The sequence below is a fragment of the Culex quinquefasciatus genome, chromosome 2 (genome assembly GCF_015732765.1).
Source record: "Culex quinquefasciatus strain JHB chromosome 2, VPISU_Cqui_1.0_pri_paternal, whole genome shotgun sequence".
In the NCBI taxonomy this organism is placed as follows: domain Eukaryota; kingdom Metazoa; phylum Arthropoda; class Insecta; order Diptera; family Culicidae; genus Culex; species Culex quinquefasciatus.
Genome location: NC_051862.1, coordinates 168764610 through 168787262, shown reverse-complemented (window position 1 = coordinate 168787262; position 22653 = coordinate 168764610). Strand labels below are relative to the sequence as shown.

The window sequence follows — 22653 nt, the reverse complement described above, 5'->3', positions numbered from 1 at the left end:
CAGGGCTTGTTGAAGCTTTGTACCGTCCAGAGTCGATGGCGCAGCGAAGGCAACGGCCAACAGGGCAGCGAGGACGAGGACGAATTTCATCTTGGAGAGAGAGTGGTTGGTGTGCTGATCTGAACTCAAGTTCTGACTGAAGATTTGAAAGCTGTGCAGAGGATTTTATAGTCAAAAATGTATGTGAGTGCCACAATCAAATTCAAAAAGTGAAATCGAATTGACGAATGGTTTTATTTGCTTTGAACATCTGCAGTTATTATGACGTCTATGAAACAAAAATCTGTTCACATGGAATTTCCGAAATTTTTGATTTCAACTTAAAATTCTGAAGAATAACCTTGATTTTGTTTCTATAATGACGTTTTAATCATCTTGCTCTGTTAAGCACATTTTGAATCATATTATCAAATTTATAGAACGTCAGTAATGTGGTAGGTATCCAAAGTAAACAATTCATTCGGGATTCAGATTTCACTTTTTTATTCGATCTTTTTCAGAATTGTTTGATATAAAAGGCTCTTCTCAGCTCACCAATCCTCAGTCAGAACTTGAGTTCAGATCAGCACTACAACCACCTTCTCCAAAGTCCTTTCGTGCCGTCGCTGCCCCATCGACGGATCCTCTGGAACTTTGGACCTGGACAAACTTCAGGTTGCCTTGGTCGATGTTGGCGTCGCTCCCGAGGAGGCCCATGGATTCGTGGATTTCCTCAAGGGTGCTGGAAAGTTTGTTCTCAACAACGTTGTCCCGATCGCCATTAAGGTACTGCCGGCGGTCATCGGTGCTGTCGGAAAGTAAGGATTCAAAATTGGTCCCGTTGGGTGGTTTAATTTGTTTCATGTGTGCTGTTATTTGAATAAACATTCAGCATTAACCTTGTAAAAATAAACTGGTTTAATTATAAAACATAACGATTGCTGTTTGCAACATTCTTTTTTAATGGTTGCAGTCAAAAAAAAAGATGAAATTAAAAAATATATTTAACCATCAAACATTTTGCGTTCCTAACTTCACACCAGACATTCCATTTGAATCAACAGGTGTCCCAAACCGGTGAGTCGACACGCCAAAGCCATCATTTGTACCAACGCACCGTAACAGTCAGTGTCGTGCACAGCACATTTATTGAGTCAAATTAGGGGAAGTTCCCAGCTGAATTACCACCCTTGGCGAGAACACAACCCTCCTGCTACGGGCATTTGTCGACAAAGTATCCATAACACACAAGGTGAATATTTGATGAAACCCCGTGTAGTCCGCAGGTCCCCAAGGGGAATAATGTGCGGGTGAAACTTTTATGATTATTTTATGCTTCGAGTTTTTCCCTTCTTTTGGCCTATCGAGTAAAGGTAACAGACTGTTTTCCCGCGCGCGCTTGTTAGCGTTGTTTTGATTTGATTTGTTTTGATGTGGTTAGGCTTCAAATGGGTGATTGCTGGTTTGGGTTTTTGGTAAGGAACAGGCGAGGAACCCTATGAAGGTTGGTGCGTGTGAATCTAATGCATAATTTATGTTATTAACTGGTAACAATCTGATTTTTTCGGTCCCCTGGTGAGGTTAGTACAGGTATTTTTAACAAAATTAAAGTTTATTTTTAATTGAATATCAAAAACCCTCAAGAATGACTCACAAGTCTTCTTCAATGGTATCCATGACGTAATGGACGTTATCATACAAAATGTTCCAAAAGTCTCCCCCCCTCAAAATCTCAAACTTTGCCGATCAATCAGCGTGTGAAACTGTGGCAACCGGTGAGTGCTTAAACGGTTTCAGATGCCCCTCATTACCAGCTTTTTTCCCTTTGATTGAGAAGAGCGCCTCTCCGGTGGTGTCTTGTCCGGAAAAGTGCGTTCCTTGGCCATTCCGACAAAGGGGAGAAAAATGCGAAAATAATAGAAAAAAGATCCAAGATAACATGTCCTCTGGCAGAGCACAAGAGTCGAGCAAAAGTTGGCCAAATGCGGCAAATAGGAAAATTGAATTCGTCAGACTGACTGGCTGGCCGGCTACTTCCAGGAGATAAAGTTAGGACTCGGTGGAAGAGAATAGAGACAGAAATAGGATAGAAGGAAAAGCAATCATTAAAAATAGCTGTTAAAAGATTGAATCGGCCAGATTACGGGCTTCATGGTAGCATAAAAGGTTGGATCGACGCTCTGTTGGAGGGGTGGGAGGGAGCGTGACCTTTGGAGTTTTTTTTTCGCTTCCCTGGCCCAGGGAAGGAAGATTCGAAGAGGATTGTTTTTCCACAGTGTTTGCGAAAAGATAACGGAAATGCGTAAGGATGCCACTTTTGTTGTTTGCGCTGATGTTTGTCAGTTTTGTTTTTAGACTTCTTTTTAGTTAGTTTCTGTGAGAAATTGTATTACTGTTATGAGTGAGTAATTTTAAAATAAGCGATTTTTCTTTGGTTTTCGATTTGAAAATTTTGGGCTAGAAGAATTTCCGCATTCTCAGTTTCTTTTTTTTTCTAGAATATTGCAATAGCCAAAAAAAAATGGATTTGTTAATACTTTATGTGATTTTTTATACGGTCCTATTTCCATCCAAACGACTAAATTAAACTATTCAAACAATTTATTTCGTTAGACTTTTGAGAGAAAACTGCTCGCTCAAATCCAACATAACTATTTATTGGGTACATGATTTTTAAAAAAATGCTGTTTAAAAGCATTACTTGGGTCACCGCATATTAGCTGTTCGTTTTTTCACATTGGCGGCCAAAACTGAGTACTTTTTTTAAGAAACTCAAATTATAGAAAATAAATATGAACATTCTTTATCACTTGGTGTTAAATGTTATTAAAAAAAAAATTATCTCAACAAGACAAAATTACCATAAAAAAATATGTCAAAAATATGACAAAATGAAATGAAAAAAAAAAAACTTTCTGAAGTTTTAACTCCGTTCCATCCTGTACAATCTCAAAATTCAATATTTAAGCATAGTTTTACAAATTTCTTAAATTTTTAAATTAAAATTTGTAATAATTTAGTATTTTGGCTTTGATATTTTTGTCAAAAATATTAAGGAAAAGAGAAAGACAATCAGTCGAAATGATATTTATATTGGTCTAAGGGAGCGTTTTTTCATTGCGTAACATAAAAAAATGATTTCTCGACCCCCTCCCCCCTCATAAAAATATTTCCATACAAAATTTTCCCCTTGAACTGCATTACGTAATAAAAGAACGCTCCCTTATCTGTGTGTTGACAAGAGAGAATGCGTAACGTGATTATCGAATGATCCCACTTTGTTTACATTTAGATAGTAGGAGGTTTTTCAAGCACAAGTTAAAAACACACAGAAAGAAACCGGATTTCGAGCCAAACATTTCATTCGGGCACAAAACCAAAACGTAAACATTCGAGATAATTCCACTATTCCATTCATTAGTACACTCTCTACATGCCCTCCTAGATTCTGATTGATAGCAAACAATCTCCTATTGAAAAAATCACAAACACAAAAGGGCACATAATAATGTTCACTCCAAACTAGACAAAAAGTTCAATTGTGCCCTTTCTTTTTTCGTTAGTTTTTCGTAGTTAAGGAAATGTCTATGTTATAAAGTGAACTTTTCATACATTCTTAACACTAATTCACTTCAAGACAATGTTTGATTTACGTTTCACCAAGGATTTCTGCAGAAAAAAAACTTCGTCGAAATACAATATTTAATACGGTCCCGCGGCTAATGTTCAGTACACTTTTGAAGATTTTTTAATGTTTCACATACCTTATCTACACCATTCGATCACAAAAATTCACTAATTATCAACATTTCCGCTTGATTCCTCATTATTTCTAACTACACAAAAGGGCCCATAAACATCTATCAAAACAATAATCGGGTGACAGCGCTTTAGTGCCCTTTTAGTAGGAATGGATGAAAATCACGTTTATATCCATTGATATTTTATTTTTAATGAATTCCTTCCCTATAAAATGCAACCAGAAGAATGCCATTTTATCTAACAGTTGGAAAATTACGTGTAAAAAAATAAAAGTTTTTTAGAGAATCGTTGAAAAAGAGGGTAATTCCAAAGAAAAAGGGATGGTCCAATCGGCAAGAAACTTGGGATTTCCGTTAACTATCGATACATGGACGTTCCCTCCAAGTTAGGTCTAAATCGGTGGAGGTCGAGTTCAAAAGTGTACCCAGTTGACACCCCCTTGTATTTTTGATAAAAAATCGAACCAACTTTAAAGAATCTTGTTTTATATTTTGCATTTTCGACCTTTGTCCTTTCGTCAATTTATCCATTCGACCTTTTGTGCACTTTCAACCTTTTGTTTATTCGACATTTGGGCATTCGGCTTTTTGTCGACCTTATGTTCCAAGTTATTCTTTTTGTAGTACATCCGTTTAAATTCTCCATGAAATACCCACGTGATTTAATATCAACAACATTTTATGAAGTTCCAAGCGTGCATAGCTTTAGCCTTTTTTCGTGAGTTTTGAATGGGTGTTTTTTCAAATCATCTTTCTTCTTCAAGCTAAAATGTTCAAATTCATGAATGACTTTGTTTTGTATTGATTCCCATGCTTTGCCTCATTTAAGGTTTACCCACCTTCTCTTTACCTACATAACATCGAGTTCGTGTCAAACTCTACAAAACAACGGATTACATTCTCAAGCTCAATCCTAACCCAGCCTATTTATTGGCTCCAACTCAAAATCCCAAATGCCTCGCATAACGGACAACCCCGTCCACATTGATTGGTGAAAAGCGGTGGCCCTAATTCCCTTGTCGTGTTGTCGCCAGACTCGAGTTTCGCAAAACGCAATCATCTTGCTCTGTTTGTTGTGGCTCGTCCCGGAGTTGTAAATCGCTTTGCATTCCCAATTCCCAACAAATCCCCCAGCATCATCATCATCATCAGTAAACGGAATCCGCTGAATTAAAAGATAATTCTCCGAAGAGTTGTAAATGATATTTACGGGAATTAGATTTCAATAAAAACCTCGATCGTATCATCGACGTGTCCCTTTCTCGTGCACAATCTTTCTAGAAAGGGAAAATCCTTGGAAAAGTCGGTTTGTAAGGTAACCTTGGTTCTTTAAGGGGGAGGAAGGGAAGAACACCAAGGAGATTATGTTGCGTCTAGTCCCCCCAAAGCGGCAAACTCTGTTGCGTTGTATACAAGAGATCCAATCTTTTGAAGTGCTGACAAATTTAAATTAAAAACGCTTGAAAACGATTTCATTAATTTTGTACTCGAAAAGCCAGCGGCTTCCGGGAGGAGTCGCGTCTAATGGACTATGAGGAGGAGAGAAATCTACTCCACTCTTGAGGTGCGGCCACGCGGTACGACACGTGTCCACTAGTGGGCCAAATTGATATTTATGCGCCGGTTTCCATGGTTTGGTCTGCTGGAGTACGAGTACGTGTTGCTGAACACCTTTTTCATTAGCATTCTGAACGGTGGCGTACCCACGTGGTGCTGAGGAGCACAGCTGGGTTCCTGCAGTGGGGGTGTTACCGTCCAGAAGGTTAGGTGTCACCAGATGGACACCATAAATAATTGTTATCGAGCTCCACGGGAGGTATTTTGGAGTTGATCAAGCTTTGCAATTGTAAAGATGTTGAAATTATGTAAAAAAAAGCAAAATAATCCACTTTAACGACCCCCGGGCATTTTGTGGTCTCTGTTGCAAGTTTCTGTTCATTTTTAGGCGTCCTAAGGTTATGTATGGTGAGTCACCCAAAACCTCTTTTACGCAAATGAACCGACGTTTTACTTCCCCATCCGATAGAAGGCGTGATTAGGCAAATCTCGTCTCGGTGCTAGAATTACGTTTAACTAGACTTTAAATTTCATTCTTGCAATTCCGTCGTGAAACTACTTACTTTTCCTGTCATTCTTGAACGACGAAATAGCCTACTTTTCTGTACCAAAAATAACAGAATCGAATAGCAACACTTTTCAAAATAAATGCTGATGTGACTCAGTGAACCTCGTTGGATAACATTTGTGTAGTGCATCCATCCCGGGAATTCCATGGACAAAATTCCCGGGATTTTTCCAAAACTGGGAATTCCCGAATACCTGGATTTTTTTCATAATTTGTCTTGGGAATTCCCGAAATTAAAAAAAAAAAAACAAATTTTGGTCTGGAAATTCAGATTTGGTTGTAGAAGTAGATGAACAGTTGAATACAAGGCATTAAAATTTGTATACGGCACAATCAGCATTAATTTGGCTTATTAGGGAAAATTGTTAAAATTTTAGTATACTGATCAACTAAATACCTAGCGCTTTAAATATTATATATTTTGTTTTGTATACTGTTAAATGATTCTAAATTTGAAAAAAAAAAATCATTTCAAATAATTTTTCAGCAAACAGCAGCATTATTTTGCAGCTAATCAAAACAAATGTAACTAATTAAGACAACTATTTAAGCTACATTTTTTGCATAATGTTTTGAATGACTTCGGTTAAAACAGGAACAGAACAAACCAATTAGTACACCGATTTCCAAATTTATTGCTCTAAAATCTCCTGTATCTATTCAGACTGTAATCCCGATTTTCCTCAGTTGGCGGTAGTTACTTAAAGATAATTTTGAAAATTTGTTTTATGTAAAACATGAAATTCTAAACTTTTCTAAAATTTTACTTTGAATGGTATTATTTTATTTGTTGTCGCCTTTTGTTTTTTTACATTATGAAAAAAATCAAGCTTAAGTCATGTCATATAAAAATATATAAAAGAAATATATTTTTTAAAGACTTTTTAAATATGAATGACACCGATATTTAATATTATAGTTCATTTAAAATCCAAAGCAAAACAAGGAACAAAAAAAAAGAATTTTTATTTTGTTTAAATCTATTTAAAAACTCTCGTCCTTGGTTAAATTGAAGTGTATAAAAACATATTTAACAATTATAATGAAAACAAAAATTCTATGACTATTTCAAAAATTTCCCGGGATCCCGGAAATTCCGGGATTTCAAAATATTTTCTTGTTTCGGGAAATTCAAAACTCGGGAAAATTGGACGCCCTACATTTATTCAAAAATTGATTAGTTTCCAGGGATTGAAATTTTAGTTTTTGTAGGATGTTCCGTTTTAAAACAACATAGTAAATAAAGTAAAGTTTTGATCGGTGTGATTTGTGTGATTTCACATAAGGAACATCCATGAACCACGTGGACACTTTAGTGAGGGAAGGTGGGTTTCGCACTTGTTCACGCTCCTTACAAAAATAATTGTTTTGAATAAAAAATGTCCCAGGAAGGGGGTCATGTGGCATTCTCATCAGATTCTGTTGAAATTAATTTATACAACTTAGTCTCACTGTTTTCTTTTTATGTGTGGGGAAATGTTCTTTTTCTCATTTTTAACAATTTATGAAGGAGAACTTACTGACCCTCTACTGCCCAAATTTATTTTTATTTTTCCCGTGTTCATTTTTCAGGAAGTTACTTTGAGCAACTTTAGTTCTAGAAGTTCGTCTAGAGGCGGGGTTGGATTGAGGAGGGTTAAAACTTTTCAATATCGGACTAGATTGGGTTTAAACAGTTTTTTTTGCCATAATAATGTTTTCAACATTTTTAACGCAAGTTTTGATTTATCGAATACGCTTACAGTCAAAAAATCAAGATGATGTTTCATCGGGTCATGATCCCTAAAATTTTGTTTATTTAAATCTTTTGTCTTCCTCACTGAACTAACGCTCTTGCTCTAAAAATGAACTTTTCACAGAAGATCGTAGACCCACCTTTATGTATACCTATCGACTAAGAAACGAAAACTGAACAAATGTGTGTGTGTCAAAATACTCACTGAGTATTCTCAGCACTGGCTGAACCGATTGTGGTCAAACTAGTTGCATTCGACTTGGTTTAAGCTCCCATACGTACCTTTTGATTCGTATAAAGTTTCAATATGTAGTTCAAAAGTTATGTATAAAAATGTTTTTAGTATATATCCTGATGATGGATAAGTGACCGGAAATCGATTCAAATATCGTCGTGTTATACATAGTTGGTTAGGTCATCGCAAGACCTTTCCAACGAGTCCTAAACATTGAAAATCTGGCAACCCTGTCTCGAGTTATGACCACTTATTGTGTACTTTTTTATGACGGATTTTAAGATAAACTAGATGAAATTTGTGTCCAAACACATCGAATCACCAATAGTTGGAAAAAAGTGAGGGAGATTCCAACCACATAGGTGGATTTAGTTAGTGTTTAAGTGTAATTACACATATTCCACTTTTATTCAGGTAAAATGAGATATCAAAAGTAATAATAAACTTTGAAAATTGTTTAACCTTCCAAAACCAAACTTTTCGCAATTGTGTAAATAAAAAAATCTTATATTTAATGATGATTGTAAAAGTATTTTTAATTTACATAAATTTAAGAACATGAACTTATCTTTGTTGTTGATTTTTGACATAATTTATATTTTCCTGTGGCTTATTAACGCTAATTTTGCTTTAAATTCGCATTTTAACCAAATTTATATTAAAATTATGCTAGAAAATTCCCACAATATTACATTGTCACATTAAAAACCTTTTCTTTCAGATAACCGCCCAACAGTAGAACATCCCTGTAGTTTGTAGCAAACACACACACACACACTGACACAAGTAGTAGTTGTCCTCAAGTGTAAACACTAAAGTGCCTGTAATTAAAATCCCTACTAGAGTAGCGTAACACACTTTCAACAATGCGGCAGTAAGTAAACTAGCTTTCTAAATTCTTCACAATTTTCCCCCACGTTTCGCTTTTGCTCGCTAGCATTTAAACATTCCATTTCTCGAAGAAACAGACATCGAAAAAAGAATCATCCCATCAGCAAAATTGCACCACGCTCTTCAGCATTCTCGGTTTGGGTTCGGTTAGGGGTAAAGCATCGCGCCAGCGGAAAGTAAATAGAAAAATGAAATTAAATGAAAAAGCCCACTTAATGTCATTTCCTTGCACACAAATTACTTCACATTTCCATTTCTTGGCGGTGTTTTCCCTTTACGAAGAAGAAGCTCGGCGAAAAAGGACTTGGCCCCATTTCGGTGTCCCTCTTGTTCTGAACAACCGTTATTGGATCCATCCCGGTTAGTGAGTGTCTGTGTTGCAAAACATCCTCTCGTGTCAGACTTGGTGGTTAGATTCACACTTTCTTTGATAGAAGTTCAACACAGATAAATGGATGTTATTCTCAAATTTGTTTTATGGAAATGTTATAAGTCATAGTTGAAAACATACATATTTTGAAACTTTTAATGCCAAATGAAAACAAAAATTGCCAGATCCACATATCTGTGGCATCGTGACTTCAGTACAAAATTGAGAAACCACGTGCATGAAAGGGAAATTTCCATGAAAAACGTCATGATTCTTATGATCCAACCCAGATCCCGCGATGATGGGGTCTCCTCCTGCCGTGAAGATGAATCGTTCCGTTTATGATGACGGTAGTTTTCCCCCTCTTCCTCCAGGAAGTCACCAAATATGTTAACTGCTGCTCTGATGGTGGAAGCATCCAAGGAACGGTCGTCAGTCGAATCTTGCTTTGAATGAAAATGAGCGAACACTTGAGCCAAGACAATGAGCATTGTAATTGATAATTTGTCGACCGGAATGGATTAGATTGAGCTCGGCGTTCTTAAACGTGTTTTGAGCAAATGATTAATTTTGCTGAAAAAGAAAAAAATGGCTTAATTTTCAAACTTTCTTCCTTTTTGTAAAACTTACGAATACACTTTCGAATGATTACGAATGTTGGATGGATGTCTGGTGTTTACCTGGGTGCTGAATAGTGGTTCGCAAAACGGCCTCAATTTTGAACTGTCAAAGTGGAACCAATTTACTGTTCGCCAAAAGTAGAGAGTATTGTTATCGATCAATAAAAATTGTTTTTTTTTTTGCAAGAATGAAAAATGTGTGGCTTTTGAGAACCTGGAGTTGAAGTCAAGAAATCTTAAGAAAGTTGAAGGCGAGATAGTCATTTTTTAAGGTTATGAATGGAAGTTGTTTATGGAGTCGATGCGGTTATATCCATCCAGAAGCTGTCTTTATTGTTTGATTCCGTTTGAAAACCTGGTTTTGTGAAAATCTTCTCTGTTTGTTGGATCAACTTTGCTAGAATTAACGATGTTTTTTTCGATGGACCAGGAAGAGCTGCAGGATTCCAAAATCAGCCAGGGAGTTTATCTGCGACATCGCAAAATGACACTCTGCTTGGCCAAATATTTCGACAGATATTATTTATTTGGACATTAGTGCGGCCCTAGCTGGAAATCTGGCAATGAACAAATCTTCTTGTTGAGTATAGAAAATTCTATTGGGATTCCATTAAACATATTATCAAACCTAGGCTCATTGGTCATGCCGACATTTTGAAATTTCATACGACCTTTCCAAAAAATTGATGATCCTCAAACTATTTTTCCTTAAAAGTCCAGCTAATAACCTTTCATTTCCGTCCAAGAGAGCTAAATCGGTGAAAAATTCAAGGAGTTATGATTTTCAAAACAATTGCCATTTTTGCAAATTTAAATTTTTGTGTGTCTAAGTTTTCGTGAAAAGTTTGCAGTTAATTTGATCTGATACGAAACAAAATGTTATGTTTTCTAATTTGCTGGATCTGAACTAAAAAATGTCTAATGTTGTTTCAAATATTTTTTCCAATATCCCTCTATGTTTGGCAAACAAATTGAGAGAAAAACTTTTTCGTTTTTAATATCATTGGAAATTGAACTATGTAGACTTCTTTAAGGACAATATTCAGTTCAGGACAATACATTTTGTGATGTTTTCACATACATACAATTTTCAGGAGGCATTTTTTTCAAATCTTTTATCTCAGTGATACCGGAAACCACAAAACATTTTAAAAATATTATTTTTTGGAAAATATCGTACAGTAAACTTATTTTTTCGTTTTATTTACATTGGAGTTCCCCGAGCAGACGGAAATAACTTGGGAAGGTCAGTTTTTGATATTGTGAGAAGATCGAAATATGTTATTGGGATGATCGGATTAGTTGTTAAAATAACAAAAATCAATAACAAAGATTTGTTCGAAGAATAACTTAAACTGTTATTATGTTGTTATTGCAATAACAAACCAATAACACAGAAGGAATCATGAAGGAATAACAAGATTTGTTATTTTGTGCGGAGAAGTGGAGAAGCATAATAACAAAAAATGTTATTGAACTGGTATGTCTCCATAACAAAAAAAGTTATTGTTTTGGTTTATTTGTAATTTGCAAATAAACCTGCAGTTGCAATAACTCCTCTGTGCTAGGGCTGCAGAGTCGGGTACCTCCAAGCGACTTTGAATCCATACTTTGAAGACAACTCCGACTCTGGATGCAGGATATGACGCCAACGACGACTTCAGCTCTCCAAAAATACCCGACTTCACAGATTCCGACTCCAAGTAAAAGTTGCTGAAAATTTGCTGAATCCGATGCAGTCTCCGAGGTCTCACTCCAGCTCGAACTTCAACGTCAACGTCAATTCCGTTAGGGAATATAACAAAATTTAAAAAAAAAATTAACTCTCAAAAGTTAATTTTATCGGATTACTTTAAGCTTGAAACCCCATTTCATGGTGAAATAAATGACCCCGATGAAATTGGTCAAAATTATTTCATAGTTCTAGCCAATTTTAGTAAAATCCCTTAGGAGGTATATCAAATAATAAAAAAAACCAGCTTTCGAAATTTCAACTTTTTAGAATAGTTTAAGCTTAAGGACCCCATTTCATGGCCAAAAAAATGACCCTGACGAAATTGGTCAAAATTATCCCATAGTTCTAACCATTTTAAACAAAGTCCTTTAGGGGGTATATCAAATAATTAAAAAAATCAACTTTCATAATTTCAACTTTTCAGAATAATTTTAGCTTAAGGACCCCATTTCATGGCCAAAATAATGACCCCAACGAAATTGGTCAAAATTATCCCATAGTTCTAACCATTTTAAACAAAGTCCTTTAGGGGGTATATCAAATAATTAAAAAAATCAACTTTCATAATTTCAACTTTTCAGAATAATTTTAGCTTAAGGACCCATTTCATTTCATGGCCAAAATAATGACCCCGACGAAATTGGTCAAAATTATCCCATAGTTCTAGCCAATTTTAGCAAAGTCTCTTAGGGGGTATATCAAATATTAAAAAAAAATCAACTTTCAAAATTTCAACTTTTTAGAATAATTTTAGCATAAGGACCCCATTTCATAGCCAAAATAATGACCCCGACGAAATTGGTCAAAATTATCCCATAGTTCTAGCCAATTTTAGCAAAGTCCCATAGGGGTATATCAAATAATTTAAAAAATCAGCTTCCAAAATTTCAACTTTTTAGAATAATTTTAGCATAAGGACCCCATTTCATGGCCAAAACGAAACGACAATAGACAAAATTATCCCAAAGATCTAAACATATTTAACAAAAGAAAAATAATAACAGATTGTGTTATGGACACTTAGAAACTTTTCCATTTGTGCGATTTATGGCATTTTTTTTCTAAGTCAGTATACCGAACGAATAACAAATTTTGTTATTAGGAGAGTATAACATTTCCTCTTATTAGCGTGTTATTAAACATTTTCAATATAATATCACTTCAATACCAAATTTTGTTATTTCATCAGAAACTGTTATTATTTTTTCTTCTTGAAGTTGAACTTCAGGATAAAATAATAACACTCTTTGTTATTTTAACAGGATTTGTTATTGAAATATTATTAATTTTGTTATTACCGTCTGCCCGGGTCGAAAAAAAATTGTAAAGCATTTTAATTTTCCTCAACTACATTTCGTCGCCGTCGTGCTAACTTGTCGTACGTGCATTTTGGGCCAAATTGAATTTAGAACGCCATTCCGTGCATCTCACAATGCCACATCTCTTGATCTTCACAGATCCACAAAATTCGATTTCAATCCTAAAATATTCAATGAAAACCAAAAAAGCTTCGAAAATTTTTGTCATTTTTCTTATAAAAGCAGTTTCAATCTTGTCGTGCTGTCTTGCACTCCCTGAAAATTGATGTAAGTGCGACAAAAGGCCAAAGGGATTTCAGGTCAGGATGCGTTTGACGCACGTACAAGTAAGACTACAGCAACCAACTTCAACCAAACTTCGAGACAATGCACAGAATGGTCAGCCAAACAAAACGTGTTTGTTATTGTTTACATTGCGTGCTCTCGTTTTTGTTTATTCAAGGTCAAACATTAAAACGCGTTTTTCTCGGAACGTCAAAATGGCGGGGTCGACAAGATAGCACGACGACGTCGATTACATTTTAGTACTATTTGAACTACTGCTAGCATGAAACGGATTTTTGCACTCTGTTTCTCAGAGAAAAGGGTAAGACTACAAACTTTAAAAATTATTGAATGAGGAAAATATGTGTCTTGTTGATCCAAGTGCTCCATTTCTCCATTTCTAGTGTTCTAGCGATTTCTTAATAGGTAGTGTATTTATTTTCAAAAAATTATGAAAAATTTAAAATTTCAATATATATTTTTATGATTATTAAATACCGTAAACCGGGGTGACTTTGATAGGATTTCAATTTGTTTTTAGAATATTTTACAACAGGTAAGGTTTTTCTCAAGATTATTATTTTTAAAACATGTACTGGGGTAGGCCACACAAAGTCCATGCACTATTTTGGAAAAAAAGTTTTTTCAATTGTGTTTAGAAAAATAGTTACGTTAAAAATTCTTGGTTTTAATTCCGGGGTGACTTTGATAGTCATAGTTTTTCTTGTTAAAATCATATTTAAGATGTTCAAACTTTATTTGTACGTTAAATGTACCATCACTGAAGTAGCTGATATAGTAAGAAAAAATCAATGTTTATATTAAGTTAACTAAGTTTATAAGCTTTTTAACAAAATACATATAAATTTTTGGTAAAATTGTTAAAAAGTCGGAATTTTGCCTGAAATTTGTTAAAAATAGTTTTGTTTATAAAATTATCGATTTATATTGCATTTTAAACTGAATTCGAAGCACGAATCACAAGTTTTCACATTTTACATGAAATTTGTTCAACTGAATTTGCCTTTAATTTGGAGATTTTTTTTTAATTGTGTTTCAAAAGCACATATTATTTATTATTTACAAACATATTTAACCTTCTCCTAGTGGAAAATTGTCCAAAGAATCCGAAAATGCATTCCGTTTTCCTATTAAAAATCATGTTCATTGAGAAAATCATGACACTTTGAGAAGTTTAAAATAATGACTTTCATCCACATTTTCTTAACTATAGTTAACTAACTTTATAAACTTTTCAAAAATTTATAAAAAGTTCTTCATGAGGTACTTTGAACACTTCTCTACCACGGTCAGTATGTTTCTGAACCATTCCTTACGTATTTTAATTGTACTCTTCATTTTGCGGAAAAATCGCAAACCTATCAAAGTCACCCCGTTTTACGGTATTTTTGTTTATGATTTTTTGGTGGGCATCAATTTCTGTCTTTTCTCCAAGAGTTGAAAATATATATGATAACTGAAAAAAAATGTAATATAATTTATTCAATTATTTATTTTCCATTGTAACACAGCAATATGACTCCAATTTGTACCAGCAACTTCCCTCAATTGATAAATCCCCTAGCACTAAAACTTCCAGTTCCCGTTAAAGCCCGTCGTAAAAAATAACAATCTCTGCCAAGCGAACGAGCACAACAAAAATATAATTGAATTGATAAATGTCACCCGATAAATATTTCCCAAACAACACCGAAAACATCAACCTAAACAACGAGATTCGGGGGTTGACTCCTGAGCTCTGTACCTACTAAAACTTACTCTAATGCACTTCTTGATGTTTCACCACTTCTCGAGGCGAGATTCAAGGCTAAATCCTAGAGCAAGTTCCGTTTCACCCCTCCCGTTTCAAAAAGTGTCGCCCGCTCGTCTTTCGATGCGTCATATCTTATTCCCACCCTCCTCTCGAAACGATTTTTCCTCCACAAAGCCAATAACTCATCGCCGGGAAAAGCGATAAATCCTCCGTCGGATCCGATGATGAAGATGATGAGGAGACTTCCCTCGGTCGGTCGCGGTTATTGTCTGCAAACATAATTATGTTACTTTTTTCGGGGGGTTTTCGATAATACTGTTTGCCAATATCAGCTTTCCGGAGAAGTTTTTCTCCTCAATCTTGAGATTCAGACTACCATGTTTGATAATGGCCACAATAACTTGACTGAAATACAAAAGTTCTTCCGTTAGGACATTTCCGAATGTTCGTCGTGGAAAGATCAAATCTCACTCGTGTTTGTTCGTACAAATAGTTTTGGCCATAATCTTTGCCTTCCATTTGCTTGGATTGGGGTCAAGATAGAGAACAAATAGAACGTGCATTAATCCTTAATGACTCCGACTAAGACCAAAGTTTGATTGATTACGCTGGGGCTTATCTCGACAAAACAGTCGAGCGTCAAATGCGTCAATTGCAGAAGGAACCGCAAAGCGAATTTTCAAGGATTTGGTTTTGTTTAGAAGTAAGAAGTAAGAAGTAAGAAGTAAGAAGTAAGAAGTAAGAAGTAAGAAGTAAGAAGTAAGAAATAAGAAGTAAGAAGTAAGAAGTAAGAAGTAAGAAGTAAGAAGTAAGAAGTAAGAAGTAAGAAGTAAGAAGTAAGAAGTAAGAAGTAAGAAGAAGAAGTAAGTAAGAAGTAAGAAGTAAGAAGTAAGAAGTAAGAAGTAAGAAGTAAGAAGTAAGAAGTAAGAAGTAAGAAGTAAGAAGTAAGAAGTAAGAAGTAAGAAGTAAGAAGTAAGAAGTAGGAAGTAAGAAGTAAGAAGTAAGAAGTAAGAAGTAAGAAGTAAGAAGTAAGAAGTTAGTAACAAAAAGAACTCGATAATGTTTTCATGCTTTTAATATTTATAAATATTTTAAATTATTGATTGCTTTATAGAGAAAATAGAACTTACTAATTCCAAATCCCTTTTCCATTCCTTTCTTCCAGCATGGGCTTCGAAAAGTTCGAGATGCCGAAGCGCGGCTACGACGAGATGGATGGCAACACCGGAGGTGGAGGTGGAGGCGGTTATGACGATGACGGCGGTGGGGGCGGCTTGCCCGAATCGCCCATGTCCTTCGAGGAAATCGAACGGCCACCGTTGCGCCACGTGGACAAATACGTCCGGGCGGAATGTCCCTGCATCAAGACGACGCGCTTCACGATAGCCCTGATGACCTGTCTGGGGTTCATCATTTCGTTCGGCATGCGCTGCAACATGGGCATGGCCAAGCTGCAGTTTGAGAACGGGGTGAGTACGGGGTCATGTGTGACCTTTTTGGCTGACCTCAGAGGGGGGGAAACGTGACTTGGTGACACGTGTCTAGGGATATTGGTTATGGCGGTGAACGGGTTTGCCGGAGCGACACGCAAAAAGGGACATCAAATGGAATTTTAGCGTTAGCAGGTTCAACAATCAGATTTTATCACTGCTTTTATTGATGTCACAAATGATAATTAGAGATTTCTGTGGAATAGAGTATTTTTGGATCAAATGTAATGAACTAATGGAGAAATGGAATCTCATAATGAAATTATCAAAACTTGTCATAAACAGATCGTATTTAAGTTTGATGTGTTAAAATAATAAGAATATTTCAAGTTTAGCAAAACTATATTTAAAGTATTGTTAAGTAACTAACACAAGTTCATGTTAAAATATTTTTTTTAACTTTGCCTCCACCTCCTCAAAAATTCTCCAAAAAAATCAAAGAGTAAAAAAAATAGCAGAAAATTTTAATTTCCATTTGAGAATCTTGTACAATTGATTGTAAACTATTCACATTGAATAACGTTTATTTCTGTATGTTTAATCACGGACGAACAGGCATGACACCAGGAACAAATTTTCATCAAATTTCTGAAGTAAACTTTCACTAACACCGTGTACATTCAAGTTGTCGAAGTATCATCGAGCGATTAAGCATGATTTCTCAAAATGTCTTATGAAATAATTAGTTAAAATATTCATCATTTGTATGGCATTAGAAACTGTTTTTTGGCATTAAGTTTGTCTTTATGATTCTAGGTAATTCATCTTTGACACTAACATTGCCGAAAAATTGATAGAAATTGTATTTTCATTATAAATTCATGCGACCATTTCAAAACGTGCCCATGAATTTGCAGCATCAGCTGGCTTTGTATACGTTTGAAACCACGTGGCGCGATGATTTTGACACAAACGCTCTCGCTTGCGCAGTAGCGTGTTCACGTTTTATGAAAAGACAAAGTTGTTATGTCTTCAGACACCAATTCGTTCTTATGTCCCAGAAGCACTCCTGATTTGAGTTAAGGTCTAGAGCTCCAGTTTTAATTTGAAATTATTTATTTTTATTTTCCATGGAAACTATCTTAGATTTTTATAAATCGATGAAATGATTTGATTCTTATAGTGATAGGTTTGACTGGGAACAACTTAGAACATACCAACATGCTAGGAAGTGACCTTTAAAGATACAGATACTTTTAGATGGTGGCTGGCCCCTTCAAAAGCCACCATCTAAAAGTATCTGTATCTTTAAAGGGTCACTTCCTAGCATGTTGGTATGTTCTACAAAGTTGTTCCCCAGTTCAAAACCTATCTCCTACTATAAGAATCAAGTCATTTCATCGATTTATAAAAAAATCCTAATACAATGTAAAAAAAGATAGTTTCCCATGGAAAATAAATCAAAATCCCATATAAATTTCAAATTAAAACTGGAGCTCCTAGACCTTACCAAATGGGCTCAAATTTTCAGGAGTGCTTCTGGGGACATAAAAGAACGAAATTCCGGTTGATGCAAGACAAAATAACAACTTTTGTCTTTTTCATAGAAACGTGAACCACGCTATTGCGCAGGTTTGCGCCAAGAAGAAGTAGGAGGAGAGGGGGTAATATGCACCCCTGGGGCAAAATGCACCCCCTGCTTTTCTCGGTATTTGGAAGAATTTTCCGGGGAAAAACTCATAGAAATTGGAAGCTTAACATTGCTAAACCATGCTGGAAAAATTTGAGCATCGTAGTTTAAAAACAGCTTAAGTTATTTGCAAAACTTTAAAATGTTGTGTTTTCATTTAAGTTTCGTTGAACTTTCATTATGATTTTTGGGCAATATAAAAAGCATTTATTGTTATTGTAAGTATTGAGGTTTATAGTTTTTGCCATAATCTTCACTATTCTGTAGATAGATGAGTCCAAAAACACCAAAAAATGTATTTTTAATTAAATTTTCTGCAAAAAGCGTGGTCGGGGCAAAATGAACCGCTGTGAAGCTCCTTTGTAAAAACAGCGGTGTCATCTAGTGGTGACTAGTGAAAACTGCTTTTACCCGGTGCATTTTGCCCCATGTTGTGGTGCATTTTGCCCCGTTGTTGTAGTGCATTTTGCCCCATTGTTGCGGTGCATATTGCCCCGCATGGTTGTTTGAAATGAATCAAAAATGTTTGTAGAAATTAATATTTTCGAACAATTTTGAGGTTTTTTAAAAACTTTTTTCACATGGATGACGAAGAATAATAGTTGTTTTAGAACATCGAACAAAATTCTGCCACAGTAATGCTGTAATGGTTGAGAAAACACAGTTTTCCCTTAGGGGGTGCATATAACCCCCTCTCCCCCTAAAAGAAAACCGGCTTCACTTTTTGAAACCCCGTGTCATGTCCGTTCGTCCGTGGTTTAATCAAACAGGCCACTTTTGGACTTTTTGCTTATTTGGAATTTCGGGACCATCCGGGATTCGTTGATATTTCGTCACTTGTGTGCTATTTTGTGGCACGTCCTATCCATTTACAGCAGACGTGTCACAAGATAGCACACAAGCAACGATTTAGCAAATTTATAACATACCATACACAGCTTAACTTAACTTAATTTAAAAAGAATTTAGTGATACCATTACTTTAACAATCGGCAATTTGGACTTGAAGTATTTAATTTTTATTGTTTAATAAGGCCGATTTGGACCAAACATGGAGGGAACGTTCATCTATTGATATTTAACAGAAATCCCAAGTTTGGAACTGATTGGACCATCCTCTATTTTTGGCACCGCCCTCTTTTTTGACGACTAAAATGAACTATTGGCATGATACAGCTAAAGTTTGATTTTACGCAGCACTCGGAAGTACATGGTGTACTTTTCAACAAAAAAGGATGAATCCCACATAGTTCGGTTTTTATATATGAGAAACTCGGATTTGAATTCATAGGACAGAGTGCAGCGGAAAATTAAACTTTTTTCAGTAAAATTGCTGTATCTCGCCAATAGTTCATTTTAGTTTGAGGTCTACATTGATTATTATGTAAAATTGTCCGGGTAACACGGTGGTGATAAAATAAAACAAATAAAAATGTAAGAAATTGGTCTAAACTGAATGTTAATGTTTAAAATGGCATTTAATGGTTATTTTTATCGAATTCCTTGGAGAATTTTCTATAAAATGCAAACTGTAGAATGTCTTTTGCTCAAATAATTGCTTTTTAGAAAATCAAAAAAGGGTGGTATAGAGCGAGTACAATAACTATCAAAACGTGTTCCTGAAGGTCGAATCCAAAATGTTCCTGACCTTATATTTTGAAAACTAATGATTGCAAAACAACTTGCACAAACATATTCAAATATTGAGACGGCTTGTTATTTAATTTTAAATTTTTATTTAAAAAGGATATGAATAAAAAAATATTTAGCTCGTGGTTCGATTATCCGAAGTCCCATACAAACCTTCGCATAATCGAACTTCGGATAATCGAAACTGATGTTTCGAATATGTGTTTAAAAATTTTGCAAGTTTTATCAGCTTTCAGTGTAAAAAATCACCATAAAAACAAAATGTTGCTTCCCATTTTATACTACATAATAAAAACTTATGTGTAGCATTTTTATAACGCCTTCATAAAAAAATTAAACACGTTATATAAAAAACGTTACTTGATCCACCTTTAGGTGGTTGGTGCCTTCCTCATATTTATAAAGTCAATACATTCAGTAAAAATAGCAACATTCCCCCTTAACATGTTTAACAAATCAACTTTATTACTTATTTCTTTTTATATGGTTCGCAGACCATCAATATTTCTGGCTCATCGGCAAGGTCTGATAAAAAAACCTATCCAACGATAGTTCGCATGGAAGATTCAGACAATATTTTTATCACAATATCTGAAATCAAACCTCTAAAAAGTGTATAAATAACACTTAAGTGCCAATAACTTTTGATAGGATTGTCAGATCCTTGATGTTTTAGGCTCATTTGAAAGGTCTTTCGATTATCTAACTAACGATGGGTCGCATGATGGACCCGGACATCATTTTTACTGAAATATCTGAGATCCAAAAAGTGTATAAATAACACTTAAGTGTCAATAACTTTTGATAGGATAGTCAGATCCTTGATGTTTTAGGCTCATTTGAAAGGTCTTTCGATTATCTAACTAACGATGGGTCGCATGATAGACCCGGACATCATTTTCATTGAAATATCTGAGATCCGGCCTCCAAAAAGTGTATAAATAACACTTAAGTGCTAATAACTTTTGATAGGGTTATCAGATCTTCAAAGTTTTGGGCTCATTGGAATGGTCTTTTTAATACCTTTCTGAAAATGTATAGCATGACAGGGTTTCTTACAAAAACCACCCTTTTAACAATCTTCCGGACATACGCCAAAATCGTTTTTTTAGCATAACTTTTGAAGTACTTAACTAAACTTCATCATTTTCAATAGGGACTTATGGGACCCCAAGACGAATCGAATGAGACCAAATCGGTCCAAATCGGTTAAGCCAGTGCTGAGATAATCGAGTGCATATTTTTTGGTGCACAGACCCACATCCCTACACACACACACACACACACACACACACACACACACACACACACACACACACACACACACACACACACACACACACACACACACACACACACACACACAGACATTTGCTCAGAATTTGATTCTGAGTCGATAGGTATACGTGAAGGTGGGTCTACGAGGTCAAATTAAGAAGTTCATTTTTCGAGTGATTTTATAGCCTTTCCTTAGTAAGGTGAGGAAGGCAAAAAATGCTTTTCAAAATTTCTTATTATAATTTCAAATACCAATTACTTATTTCAAATAGCTTTTATCTAATGTGTACAAATGTTTTTTAAAGAATGTTTTTTTCAGCAATTTAAGCATGATTTTTTAACTCTAAAACAAGGAAATAAGCTTTTTTTTTGTAATAACGCTGAGAAACTGTCAACTTTTAACAATCAAAAATAACAGATTTGAAAATCGATACCTTTTAATATCAGTGCCAAAAAGTCCTGTCAAGTTCGTAGCCATAGAAGAAACTTTTGAGTTTTAACAGCAGATTTATCAGATTTATTTATTTTATTAATGCATAGTTCAATCACTAAATGGCTGAAATTTTCAAGTATAATAATTTAAAAAAAAATCTGTTTATCTGTGATTTTTGGGATCGAAAAATCTGTAAAATACTGTATTTTTTTTCTGTATGTCTAGCATGACTGGTCTACATACAACTGAAAGGTTTTTGAAATTTATATGACAAGATAATAGTAATATTATTGTAAATTTTATAATTTTGATTGATGTTATTCACCAGCAGCGCCACAATGAATTTGGAGAACACTTTTATATTGATCAGATTTTTCAAAGAATAATAATATATTCATCATAAAAGGAAGCAGATTTATAATAAAAGTCCATATAACTGCTTCCAATTTAACTTTTTAACAGTGTATCATTCAGTTATCTCTGCTCAGCACGTGCATTCAACGACAACCATGCTCCGTCATTCGTCCAAGTATTGCCCCGTCATTTTGTGCTGTCGATAGCAAAAAGACTAATGAATATATGAAAATGATTATAATGAGCCCCCCCCACCCTGTTCTACACAAAAGATCGAAAGCTGATGATGTTTTCCCCCCTTTTCAGCAGCAGCAGCAGGGGAAAAGTATGAAATTTTATGAAGTCAAACATAATGGAAGCATTTATGCCGTAATACGGGCACAAAAGACGCTAACTTTTTTCGCCCAGACTGGCCGTCGCCGCCGTTGTCGTGACAGAACGGAAAGAAACGAGAATCCCTTGGCGTCGGATTTACGCGCGGGATCCGACCGGAAGGAGAGCCAAAGAGACTCGAGAATGACAAAAGTTCTGGCGCCAGCGGTCTGAGATGGGTCGATGTACCTATGTTCGACCTATTGTTCGAAAGTAGAACCAAATGACGAAAATAGGTGATATTCTTTTAAGCCCGTCTCGAGTGTTAAATGGAACCGAAATGCGAATAAAAGCCTCCGTCATTGAATCGAACTGGGCACGTGGACGAGCGGAGGGGTTGGATTTGATCAAGTGAGATATACTTCCGGTTGCTTCCGGATGGGGTGTTATGGCGGGAAATGGATGTTCACTTGTTCGCGTTGAAGAGGGGTTTGGGGGATGGAAGTTGCGTGGTGATGAATATGAATGAGCACGTCGTTGAGTCGCGTTTACCCTTTGTGGGGTGGGTGAAATGAACATTTCCAATATATTTCGGGAATCAGCCATGCGTGGACTGAGATAGCGGATCTGGTAATGGGTAAAGATTGATATTATGCTTGAAAATTAAAGATTTTATTAAAATTTGGAATTGCTTAGTC

The 22653-nt window shown here is 35.4% G+C and overlaps 1 protein-coding gene across 1 annotated transcript in view; it reads left to right on the top strand.

Annotated features, from left to right (window-relative positions):
• Positions 1-22653, top strand: part of LOC6031380 (vesicular glutamate transporter 1) — an 86667-nt gene that overhangs the window by 50829 nt on the left and 13185 nt on the right. The window contains 1 exon segment of the mRNA XM_038255534.1: positions 15974-16277. Coding sequence (XP_038111462.1) covers positions 15974-16277 — 304 coding nt within the window.